Source organism: Rhinopithecus bieti, unplaced genomic scaffold (genome assembly GCF_001698545.2).
Source record: "Rhinopithecus bieti isolate Rb0 unplaced genomic scaffold, ASM169854v2 scaffold_55189, whole genome shotgun sequence".
NCBI classification, from domain to species: Eukaryota; Metazoa; Chordata; class Mammalia; order Primates; family Cercopithecidae; genus Rhinopithecus; species Rhinopithecus bieti.
In genome coordinates, this window is record NW_016821812.1 from 1,232,653 (window position 1) to 1,245,838 (window position 13,186).

General features: G+C 42.3%; 1 protein-coding gene across 1 annotated transcript in view; it reads left to right on the forward strand.

Annotated features, from left to right (window-relative positions):
- The window catches only part of YEATS2 (YEATS domain containing 2), a 112,297-nt gene that overhangs the window by 38,957 nt on the left and 60,154 nt on the right, over window positions 1-13,186 (forward strand). The window contains 2 exon segments of the mRNA XM_017860613.1: window positions 282-393; window positions 10,090-10,134. Of these exon segments, the coding sequence (XP_017716102.1) occupies window positions 282-393; window positions 10,090-10,134 (157 nt within the window).

Below are 13,186 nucleotides of genomic sequence, written 5' to 3' on the forward strand. Positions count from 1 at the left end.
CCCGGCTAGTTTTTTGTATTTTTTAGTAGAGACGGGGTTTCACCGTGTTAGCCAGGATGGTCTCGATCTCCTGACCTCGTGATCCGCCCATCTCGGCCTCCCAAAGTGCTGGGATTACAGGCTTGAGCCACCGCGCCCGGCCTGATTTAGTTTTAAATAAGGAAAACTAAGTGGTTCTCAGAAGACAGTGAATTTCTGATTTATCCATTATCAGAAAACTTTTCCTGTGTAGGATGAGAGAGTGAACATGGATGAACGTGTTAATATCTGCTTTTCCATAGAGAGCCTCCTTTTCACCTGACCAGAAGAGGCTGGGGTGAGTTTCCTGTCAGAGTTCAAGTTCACTTTAAGGACAGCCAGAACAAGCGGATAGATATCATACATAATCTGAAGGTATTGTAACAAAACATCGCTCCCTAGTTTTGAAGTCTCTTTGTACCAGCTACAGTTGATCCTTGAACAACATGGGGGTTAAGGGCCCCCTCGCAATCAAAAGTTCATATACAACTTTAGACTCCCCCAAAACTTAACTATTAATAGCCTACTATTGACGGCAAACCTTCCTAATAGTGTAAATAGTCAACACATATTTTGTATGTTATATATATTGTGGACTATATTCTTACAATAAAGTAAGCTGGAGAAAAGAACTGTTATTAAGAAAATCAAAAGGAATAGAAAGTATATTTACTATTCATTAAGTGGCAGTGGATCATCTTCGAGGTCTTTATCCTCGCCATCTTCACATTAAGTAGGCTGGGAAAGAGGAGGGATTGGTCTTGCTGCCTTGGGTGGCAGAGGTGGAAGAAAATCCATATGTAAGCGGATCTGTGCAGTTCAAACCCATGTTCAAGGGTCAACTGTATTCAAAGTGGGAGTGTTAGGTCTTCTGCAAGAAGTGGCTAAGAATAGTGGGGGGAGGAGGAGATAGTATTTCTGAGTGTGTTATGCTTACTGCTACAACACAACTTTGTCCTCTGATGCAACCATCAGAGAGAGAATCACTCTATAGGACAATGTATATCCTTTAAAAAGATGAACAAAGTGGTCAGATAATCAGAATGCATGAATATTTGATCAGACCTCAACATCAGTGTGTTTCTGGGGGCTAAGTTACTGAAATCTTTTTTAAATCTGTTTACTTTTCTATAAAGTGGGGCAAATAATAATGTTTGTAAAGACAGAAGTGAACATGTCTTGAAAATGATAAAGTACTATACAAGATTGTAATACTTTTGTATTATAAGAAATCCTTTAATGATGAATGTGGCCATGTGGTTTATGGTGCAGCCATCGTAAATTATATCTTATGAAGTGTTGTCTATCCATAGGGAGAACTGCCCTTATAGGAAGTGAAACGCAGAGTACAGGCATACTTTGTTTCATTGCACTTTGCTTATTGTGCTCAATATATATTCTATTTGTAAAAAAATGGAAGATTTGTGGCAACCCTGTGTCAGACAACTCTGTGAGCACCATTTTTCCAACATCATGTGCTCATTTGTGTCTTTCTGTCACATTTTGGTAATTCCTGAAATATTTCAAACTTTTTTATTATTAAATCTGTTTTGATGATCCTGTGGTCGATGTTACTGCTATTTTGGGGCACGACAAGCCATGCTCATATAGGAGGATGAACATAATTGATCAGTGTTATGTGGATTCTGAATGCTCCAGGAACCAGTCATTCCCCATCTCATTCCCTCTTTTGGGGCCTTCCTATTCTCTGTGAACAACAATATTGAAATTAGGCTAATTAATAACCTTATAATGGCTTCCAAGTGTTGAAGTAGAAGGAAGAGTCACACATCTCTCACTTTAAATTAAAAGCTAGAAAAGATTAAGCTTAGTGAAAAAAGCATGTTGAAAGCCAGGATAGGCTGGGCATGGTGGCTCAAGCCTGTAATCCCAGCACTTTGGGGGGCCGAGATGGGCGGATCACGAGGTCAGGAGATCGAGACCATCCCGGCTAACACAGTGAAACCCCGTCTCTAATAAAAAATAAAAAAATACTAGCCGGGCGAGGTGGCGGGCGCCTATAGTCCCAGCTACTCGGGAGGCTGAGGCAGGAGAATGGCGTGAACCCGGGAGGCGGAGCTTGCAGTGAGCCGAGATCCGGCCACTGCACTCCAGCCTAGGCGACAGAGCAAGACTCCGTCTCAAAAAAAAAAAAAAAAGAAAGCCAGGATAGGCTAAAAGTGAGGCCTCTGTGCCAGACAGCCAAGTTGTGAATGCAAAGGAAAAGTTCTTAAAGGAAATTAAAAGTACTACTCCAGTGAACACACAAATGATAAGAAAGCAAAACGGCCTTCTTGCTGATTTGGAGAAAGTCTCAGTGATCTGTGTAGAAGATCATACAAGCCATAACATTCCCTTAAGCCAAAGCCTAATCTCGGGCAAGGCCCTAACTACTTCAATTCTGTGAAGTCTGAGAGGGATAAGGAAGCTTCAGAGGCAAAGTTTGAGGCTAGCAGATGTTGGTTCCTGAGGTTTAAGGAAAGATACCGTCTCCATAACATACAAGCGCAAGGTGAAGCAGCAAGTGCTGATGGAGAGGCTGCAGCAAGTTATCCAGAAGATCCAGCTAAGATCATTGATGAAGGTGGCTACACTAAACAACAGATTTTCACTGCAGATAAAACAGGCTTCTGTTGGAAGAAGATGCCATCTAGGACTTTCATAGCTAGAGAGAAGTCAATACCTGGTTTCAGAGCATAGGATTGACTCTCTTGTTAGGGGATAATGCAACTGGTGACTTTATTTATTTTTATTTTTATTTTTTTTTGAGACAGTCTTGCTCTGTCACCCACGCTGGAGTATAGTGGCGTGATCTTGGCTCACTGCAACCTTTGCCTCCTGGCACCTCAGGGTAGAAATAGGGTTTCACCGTGTTGTCCTGGCTGGTCTCAAACTCCTGAACTCAAGTGATCTGCCCGTCTCAGCCTCCCAAAGTGCTAGGATTACAGGCATGAGCCACTGCGCTTGGCCACAACTGGTAACTTTAAATTGAAACTAGCGCTTATTTACCATCCAGTAAATCCTAGGGCCCTTAATAATGATGCTAAATGTACTCTGCCTGTGCTTTATAAATGTAACAGAAAAGCCTGGGTGACAACACATCTGTTTATAGCGTGGTTTACTGAAAATTTTAAGCCCACTGTTGAGACCAACTGCTCAGAGAAAAGGATTCCTTTCAAAATATTGCTCATTGATAATTTACCTGGTCTCTTAAGAGCTCTGATGGAGGCCAGGCACGGGGGCTCACATCTGTAATCCCAGCACTTTGGGAGGCCGAGGCGGGTGGATCACTTGAGGCCAGGAGTTCGAGACCAGCCTGGCCAACATGGCGAAACCCTGTCTCGACTAAAAATACAAAAAGTAGCTAGGCGTGGTGGGTCACACCTGTAGTCCCAGCTACTTGGGAGGTGCTGAGGCAGGAGAATTGCTTGAACCCAGGGGGCGAAGGTTGCTGTGAGCCGAGATCGCACCACTGCACTCTAGCCTGGTGACAGAGCGAGAGTCCATCTCAAAAAAAAAAAAAAAAAAAAAAATAAAAGCTCTGATGGAGATGTACGAGGAGGTTAATGTTGTATTGGTGCCTGCTAACACAATATCCATTCTGCACCCATGAGATCAAGGAGTAATTTCAACATTCAAGTCTTACTGTTCTAAGAAATGTATTTTGTGGCCAGGCATGGTGGCTCATGCCTATAATGCCAGCCCATTGGGAGGCCAAGGAGGAAGGATTGTGTGAGCCCAGGAGTTTGAGACCAGCCTGAGCAACATAATAAGACCTTGTCTCTACAAAAAAAAAAAAAAAAAAAATTAGCTGGACATGGTGGTGCATGCCTGTAGACCCAGCTACTTGGAAGGCTGAGGTAGGAGGAGGATCAGCTTCATGGTCCCAGGAGGTTGAGGCTGCTGTGAGCCATGATCAAGCCACTGCCCTCCAGCTTGGGTGAGAGAGCAAGCCCCATCTCAAAAAAAATAAATAAATAAATAAAGGAAAAGAAAAAGAAAGAAATTTTGTAAGGCTATAGATGCCATAGATAGTGATTTCTCAGATGGATTTGGTCAAAGTAAATTGAAAACCTTCTGGAAAGGACTAACCATTCTAGATGCCATTGAGAACATTTGTGATTCATGAGAGGAGGTCATAGTAGCAACGTTAACAGGAGTTTGGAAGAAATTGATTCCAACCCTAGTGGATGACTTAAGTTCAAGACTTCAGTGGAGGAATTAGCTGCAGATATATGGTGGAAATAGCAACAGTACAAGAATTAGAAGTAGAGCCTGAAGATGTGACTGAATTGCTGCAATTTTGTGATTAAGCTTTAATGCATGAGGATTTGCTTCTTATGGATAAGCAAAGTAAGTGGCTTCTTGAGATGGAATCCACTCCTGGTGATAATACTGTGAACACTATTGAAATTGACAAAGGATTTAGAATATTGCATAAACTTACTTGATAAAGCAGCTACAGGGTTTGAGAAGATTGACTCCAGTTTTGGAAGAACTTGTGGATAAAACACTGTCAAACAGCATTGCATGCTACAGAGAAATCTTTCAGAAAAGGAAGAGTCAGTCGAGGTAGCAAACTTCATTGTTGTCTTGTTTTAAGAAATTGCCATAGCCACCCAAACCTTCAGCAAACAGCCATCAACATCAAGGCAAGACCCTCCACCAACAAAAATATTATAATTCACTAAAGGCTCAAGGTGATCATTAGCACTTTTTAGCAATAAAGTATTTTAAATTAAGGTTTGTACATTATTTTGTTAGACATAATGCTATTACATAATAGACTACAGCATAGTATAAACATAACTTTTATAAGCACTGGGAAACAAATTCATTGTGACTTGCTTTATTGCAGTATTCACTTTATTGCGGTAGTCTAGAATTGAATCTGCAATGATCTCTGAGGTATGTTTGTATAAAACTGTATGTACATGAAGTCAACCACGATCTTTGAAAGGTAGAAAAAAAACCAAAAGAAATACACCAAAATGTTGGAGTAACTAAAATAATGACATTGTGGTCTATTTCTCATGCCCTGTTTTTGGTTTGTTTTCTCAAATATTTTTGCAATTTTATATAAATAAACGTTTATTTTTTATTTTTTTAAGACAGAGTCTCACTGTTGCACAGACTAGAGTGCAATGGCATGATCACGGGTCACTGCATCCTTGACCTCCCAGGCTCAGGTGGTCCTCCTATCTCAGCCTCCCAGGTAGCTGGGACCACAAGCGCCTGCCACTACACCCAGTTAATTTTTTTATTTTTTGTGGAGATGGAGTTTTTTTCACTGTGTTGCCCAGCCTGCTCTCAAACTCTTGGGCTAAAACAATCTACCCTCCTCAGCCTCCCAAAGTGCTGGCATTAGAGGCGTGAACCACCTTGCCCGGCCCGTATTTAATTTTTATAGCGGAAAGACCATTTCTTAGTGTTCCCTTAGACCCTTTTTATAGTATTATAATTTATTGTACATTTTCTCTACATGTGACATAATCCTAATACTGTACATCTCCAAAGCACCCTTACTTTGTGGTTTATCACATTGTTCGCACTAATGGCTCCCAAAACTGGGCTAACCAAAGCTAAGTATATCTGTGGAATTCCTTTTTCATTCCCTTTCTTCTACACATTCACCTCTTTCAACCTTAAGGCATGCTGAAATTTCCCTTCCATCGGTGATAAGTGGGACTGCTTAACTTGAGGCTTAAGTTCTTTTCCAAAGATTATTGTAAGACCAGGTTGCCTTATGACCTCAGAGAAGCACTGAAACCAAGTGAAAGGGCACACAGCTATTTTATTAAGGGGCAGAGTACTGTTTTGTTACTTAGTGGAAGGTCTTAAAATAGTTTGCTTTCTTTTTTTCTTTTTTGAAATGGAATCTCGGTCTGTTGCCCAGGCTAGAAGGCAGTGGTGCAATCTCAGCTCACTGCAACCTCCGCCTCCCAGGTTCAAGCGATTCTTCTGCCTCAGCCTCCCAATTAGCTGAGATTACAGGCGCCCGCCACCACGCACGGCTAATTTTTTAAATTTTATTTTTAGTAGAGATGGGGTTTCATCACGTTGGCTAGGCTGGTCTCAAACTCCTGACCTCAGTAGATCCACTCACCTCAGCCTCCCAAAGTGCTGGGATTACAGGCATGAGCCACTGCGCCTGTCCAGTTTTACTTTCTTTTAATCTTATTTTTAACACAGCACATACTACCTTATGTTGCAGTGAGCTCAGACCTAGTCTCTAAACAAAAGGAATTCTTCACGTACTTCTCACATCTTGTATTGTACATATCACTTAGAGTTCTTGGTGAAAGATTATTTGAGACAGTGTTTTAAAATGACAGTAAAATGTTTCTTACCAGTTTTCTGGAAAACATCATTTTATTGTTTTGCTGTGTGTTGACCTTGAGACCCTCAACACCTGTGTTGTAGCCGTGTAATCCTTATTTGTACTGTAGTATTATTTTTCCTGTCATTTTTTAATTAACTCTTGGAGCCATCTTTGATTCTTCCCTCTTCTAAATATTTGTTCAGTTGCAGACTATTATTGTTTCTTCATAATCTCTTTTACATTCCGTCCTCCTCCCTTCCGACTATTCTTTTTTGTTTGTTTGTTTTTTGTTTTGAGACAGTCTCACTCTGTCACCCAAGCTGGAGTGCAGTGGCGCAATTTTGGCTCACTGCAACCTCTACCTTCTGGACTTACCTTCTGATTCTCCTGCCTCAGCCTCCCAAGTAGCTGGGACTACAGGTGCACACCACCACGCCCAGCTAATTTTTGTGTTTTTAGCAGAGACAGGGTTTCACCATGTTGGTCAGGCTGGTCAAACTCTTGGCCTCCAGTCATCCACCTGCCTCTGCCTCCCAAAGTGCTGGGATTACAGGTGTGAGCCACCGCTCCCTGGCCCCTGCCCACTATTCCTAGGCTATTATTCTGCTGTCTCCTGATAAGCTTTTAAAAATCCATCTCTTTTCTTCATAGGGCATCCTACACAACAGTATCTGATCCATCTGCTTAAAACCGCAGAACCTTTCTGCTATCCCTTTCGGAAAACTTGATTGAATTCCTGTTCAAGTGCGAATGCCCCTGCCTGCTCTCAGGGCTCATTTTGACTCAATTTACTTTCCCTAGATTGTCTCGCACAAATCCCCTGATGAACATTCTGCTCTAGCCTTGGCAGTCTATTCCTATCATAGAAATGCCTTGGGCCGTCTTTCCTTGGGTCTTTTTTTTTTTTTTGAGACGGAGTCTCGCTCTGTCACCCAGGCTGGAGTGCTGTGGCCGGATCTCAGCTCACTGCAAGCTCCGCCTCCCGGGTTCACGCCATTCTCCTGTCTCAGCCTCCCGGGTAGCTGGGACTACAGGCGCCGCCACGTCGCCTGGCTAGTTTTTTGTAGTTTTAGTAGAGACGGGGTTTCACCGTGTTAGCCAGGATGGTCTCGATCTCCTGACCTCGTGATCCGCCCGTCTCGGCCTCCCAAAGTGCTGGGATTACAGGCTTGAGCCACCGCGGCCGGCTCCTTGGGTCTTTTTTAATGCTCTTCCCCTCCTCAGATGCTTGTCTGAATTCTTTGCATTCTTCAAGTTCCTATGTAGCTTTTCCTGGCTGTTAAAGCCTGAAGTGATCTTTGTATTCTGAAATTCTCAGTAAATAATGATGTGTATTTGATTCTGTAAATACTACATTAAATATTAAATACTCTAAATGTTAGAGTTACATAAAATTTAAAGTTCTTAGAATGTGTGAAATTATTATGTCCTGCATTTCTGACAGGTAGTCATTTACTCTCTCCTTACCCATCACCCTAGAGCACAGCACTTCCCAAGCCAACACGTTCATCCGTTTAGTAAAACATTGACCCCATTTTTTGTCCTTTTGTCTTAGTGTTCCTTTTTTCTGTTTTTTGTTTGTTTGTTTGTTTATTTGTTTGTTTTTTTTAGACAGGATCTCGCTTTGTCACCCATGCTGGAGTGTGGTGGTGCAAACACAGTTCGCTGCAATCTCAACTTCCTGGACTCAACCGATCCTCCCACATCAGCCTTCTGAGTAGTTGGGACCACAGGCGTGCGTCACCATGCCTGGCTAATTGTTTAATTATTTTTTGTTGAGATGAGGTCTTACCTTGTTGCCCAGGCTGTTTTTTGTTTTTGTTTTTGTTTGTTTGTTTTTTGTAGATCTCCCTTTTTCACCCAGGCTGGTATTCAGTGGTGTGATCATGGCTCATTGCAGCCTCAACCTCCTGGGCTCAAGAGATCCTCCTGCCTCAGTCTCCCGAGTAGCTGAGACTACGGGAACCTGCTACCACGCCTGGCTAATTTTTGTATTTTTTGTAGAGACAGGCTTTCACCATGTTGTCCAGGCTGGTGTTAAACTCCTGGACTCAAACAATCAGCCCGCCTCAGTCTCCCAAAGTTCTGGGACTACAGAAGTGAGCCACAGAGCCTGGCCTCAGGCTGTTGATTTTTGAAATAATATAGAATAAGGCTTTGTTTTATAAGAACCCTAAAAATGTTTGATGATAGCCTTTGTATCTCCTGAAATCATTTCTACTCCAGGCAAAACCTGTTCCTGTTACATTTCTTGTATGCTTTGTTTTACAGTTCCTCTTCTTGTATTGATAATAGTTCTGTCCTATCCAATGTCCCTCTTAAAATTTGGTCCCGGCCGGCACCGGGTGGCTCAAGCCTGTAATCCAGGCACCTTTGGGAGGCCGGGAGCGGGCGGATCCATGAGGTCAGGAGATCGAGACCATCCGACGGAAGACGGTGAAACCCCGTCTCGAAGTAAAAATACAAAAAAAACTAGCCGGGCGGACGGTGTGCGGGCGCCTGGTAGTTCCCAGCTACTTGGGAGGCTGAGGCAGGAGAATGGCGTAAACCCGGGAGGCGGAGCTTGAGTGAGCTGAGATCTGGCCACTGCGCTCCAGTCCAGGCTGACGAGCGGAGACTCCGCCTCAAAAAAAAAAAAAAAAAAAAAAAAAAAAAATTTGGTCCAACAAAAACATAAACCTGTGCAGATTACAGAGAGACTGTGTGCTCTGGAGACTGTGAAAATGGTTGTAACCTAAAATTGCCTTTTATTTTTTTAGCAGTCATACCATAGGCTAAGGTTTAAATATTAAAACTCCAGACTTCTTCCATGGAACCACTATTAATCCACCCTGTATTGCTTTTTGTCTTTTGAACTCTAAATCTCATAACTGACTGAGTTGTCCTCTCATGCTGGCTGCTAAGAAACTCAACCAGATGTGACACCTACCTCTCATAAGCCTTTAAAACCTTGTATTTACTAACTTACCCTGGCTTCATTTTTTTCCTCTCTTTTTTTCTACCCAATTTAATACTTTTCTGTATTAATCTTGTTGTATGTTTATATTGTTATCACAAGTTCTTTTTTTAGTGGTGGAATATAAATTTACAAATAAGAACTTAACCTTTTTCTGTGTTAATTGTAAACTCTTGTTTATATTATTAACATTCCCTCAATTTATATTCCTCTCTAGAAAAGCAAATCATGATGCCAGTATATTTGAAGTCATTAGCATTGCCTCTACTGCCTATATTTTCATTCTCTTTTTTTAAGTGCTTAGTAAATATACTCCGAGTATATAATTGTGTCCAAGAATGTATGCATTTAAAATATGTATAGCCTGTCGTTTAACATATCTGTACAGTCTTTGTAAACCTCATCTGTGTGGCTGCATGATATTTCAGAGATTGATGGTCCATGGTTTACTTACACATTCCTTTATTCTGGATTTTATATTGTTTTAGTTTGGTTATAGATAATGCTGCAGTAAACATCTTTTGTGTAAAACTTTCTCCATTTTACATTGTCCTTAGAATAGGTTTTAAAATGTATAATTTATATTAAAATATAGTAACTATATGTCTGAGGTTTTATTGATTTTTTTTTACTCAATTTTTTTATTGAAGTGGTGAATTTATATTTTACATTATGAAAGAGTTGATCCTATGGTGTGAAGACTTGCAAAAGAGCTGTAGGTAAGATTGTATCCTTTGATAATATGTAAGTAAGTGCAGTGAAATTTAACACTCTCCCTTTTGTCTTTCCACAGCTGGATAGAACTTATACTGGCTTGCAGACTCTTGGAGCAGAGACGGTAGGTTTTTTTCCCTACGGTATTATCTGGGAATGAATAGGATGAAAGTTGATCTTCATTTTTGTTTGTTCATTTGTTTGTTTGTTTGTTTGTTTTGAGACGGTATCTTCGCTCTGTCACCCAGGCTGGAGTACAGTGGCATGATCTCGGCTCACTGCAACCTCTGCCTCCCAGGATCGAGTGATTCTCCTACCTCAGCCTCCTGAGTAGCTGGGACTACAGGCGCCCACCACCTCGCCCGGCTAGTTTTTTGTATTTTTTAGTAGAGACGGGGTTTCACCATGTTGGCCAGGCTGGTCTTGAACTCCTGACCTCTGGTGATCTGCCCGCCTTGGCTTCCCAGAGTGCTGAGATTATAGGTGTGTGCCACTGCTTCTGGCTGATCTTCATTTTTAATTAGGGAAAAAATTAGTGTTAGTTTTTTTTGTTTTGTTTTGTTTTTTAAGTTTGTCTTTCTGTGTTAGTCCATTCTCACACTGTTATAAATAACTACCGAAGACTGGGTAATCTATGAAGAAAAAAGGTTTAATAGACTCATAGTTCCACAGGCTTACCAGGAAACATGTGGCTAGGGGGCTTCAGGAAACTTACAATCATGGTGGAAGGGCAAAGGGGAAGCAAACACCTTCTCATGGCAGCAAGAGAGAGAGCGTGAAGGGGGATGTGCCACACACTTCAACCATCAGATCTCATGAGAACTCACTATCATGAGAACAGCACTGGGGAAATATGCCTCATGATTTGATCACCTCCCACCAGGCCCTTCCTCCAAAATATGGGGATTACAATTTGAGATGAGATTTGGGTGGGGGTGCAGCAAACCCTCCCCTCCTCTTCCCTTCCCTTTCCCCTTCCCCTGCCCCTTCTCCTCCCCTCCCCTTCCCCTCCTATTTTTTGTTTTTTGAGAGGGAGTGATGCTCTGTTGCCCAGGCTGGAGTGCAGTGACACGATCTCGGCTCACTGCAACCTCCGCCTCCCGGGTTCAAGCTATTCTCCTGCCTCAGCCTCCCAAGTAGCTGGGACTACAGGCGCCCACCACCACGCCCAGCTAATTTTTGGTTTCATAGTATAGACGGTTTCACTGTGTTGGTCAGGCTGCTCTCGATCTGCTGACTGCCCTCGAACTGCCTGACCTCAGGTGATCCACCCACCTCGGCCTCCCAAAGTGCTGGGATTACAGGCGTGAGCCACCGCACCAAGCTTTCTCCTTTTCTCTTTTCTTTTCTTTCTTTCCTCTTCCTCTTCCCTGTCTCGTCTCGTCTCTTCTCTTCTCTTCTCTTCTTTTCTCCTTTTCTTTTTCTCTTCTCTTTTTTTTTGGTTGAGACAGGGTCTCTGCTAGAGTACAGTAACATCATGACTAACTGCAACCTTGAATTCCTAGACTCCAGTCATTCTCCCACCTCAGCCTCCCAAGTAGCTAGGACTGTACACCTGCACTACCAAGCCCAGCTAATTTTTACATTTTTTTATAGAGAGAGTGTCTTACTGTGTTCATAGGCTGGTCTAGAATTCCTGGCTTCAAGCAGTCCTCCCACCTCAGCATCCCAAAGCACTGGGATTATAGGCATGAGCCACTGCACCCAGCCTTGGTTCATATATTTTTTTAAAATTGTGGTTAAAAAACACATAACACAAAATTTACTGTCTTATCCATTTTTCAGTGTACGGTCTAGTGGCATTAAGCGCATTTACATTATTGTGCAGCCGTGACCATAGTCCATCTTTAGAATTGTTTTCATCTTGCAGAGCTGAAACTCTGTACCCATTAAACAATGACTACTCACTGCTCCCACCCCCCAGCACTGGCAACTGCTGCTCTGCTTTCTGTCTCTGTGAATCTGAGTACTCTAGGGTACCTCATATAAGTGGAATCATATTGTATGTGTCTGTCTAGGATTGCCTTATTTCACTTTGCATAGTGTCCTCAGATTTCATCCGTGTTGTAGCATGTGTCAGAATTTCCTTCCTTTTTTAAAATTTATATTTATTTATTTATTTATTTATGCTCTGTCACCCAGCCTGGAGTGCATTCATGGCTCACTGCAGCTTTGAACTCCTGGGCTCAAGTAATCTGTCCTTAACCTGTCAGGTAGCTGGGACTACAGGCGTGTGCCACCATGGCCAGCTAATTTATTTACTTACTCGTTTATTTTTTGTAGAGACCGGGTCTCACTGTGTTGTCCAGGCTTGTCTTGAACTCCTGGACTCAAGCCATCCTCCTGCCTTGGCTCCCGAAAATGTTGGGATTATAGGCATGAGCCATTGTGCCCAGCCCCTCTTCTTGTTTTAGGCTGCATGATATTGCATTGTATGTATAGACCACATTTTGTTTATCTGTTCATCTGTTGACGGACACTTGGGTTGCTTCTATCTTTTGGCTGTTGTTAATAGTGCTACTATGAACGTAGGTGTACAGGTATCTATTCAAATCCTTGCTTTCAATTCTTTTGGGTATATACCCAGAAATGGAATTGGCTGGATCCTATGGTAATTCTATTTTTAGAGGAACCACTGCTATATTTTTCATGGCGGCTGCACCATTTTACATTCCCACCAGCAGTGCACACGTATTCCAGTTTCTCCACGTCTTCACCAGCCTTTGTTAATTTGTTTATATTTTAATTTATGGTAGTTATTGTAATGGTTGTGACGTGGTATCTTGTGGTTTTGATCTGTGTTTCTCTAATCATTAATGATGTTAAGGATCCCTTACTCTGTCTAGAGAAATCTGCTATATTATATCAGAAGGTACTTACTGAGCACTGGTCCAGGTGCTGGGAATACAGAAATGAACACGGAAGCTTCTTCCTTCAAAGAGTCAAATTCTTAGCTGGGCATGATGGTGGGCACCTGTAGTCCCAGCTACTAGGGAGGCTGAGGCAGGAGAATAGCTTGAACCCGGGAGGTGGAGCTTGCAGTGAGCTGAGATGACACCACTGCACTCCAGCCTGGGCGACAGAGCGAGGCTCCGTCTCAAAAAAAAAAAAAATTTCCATGAAGTTCTACTGACATTTTCTAAAATGTGGCATTGAAAATGGGGAGGGTAGACAGT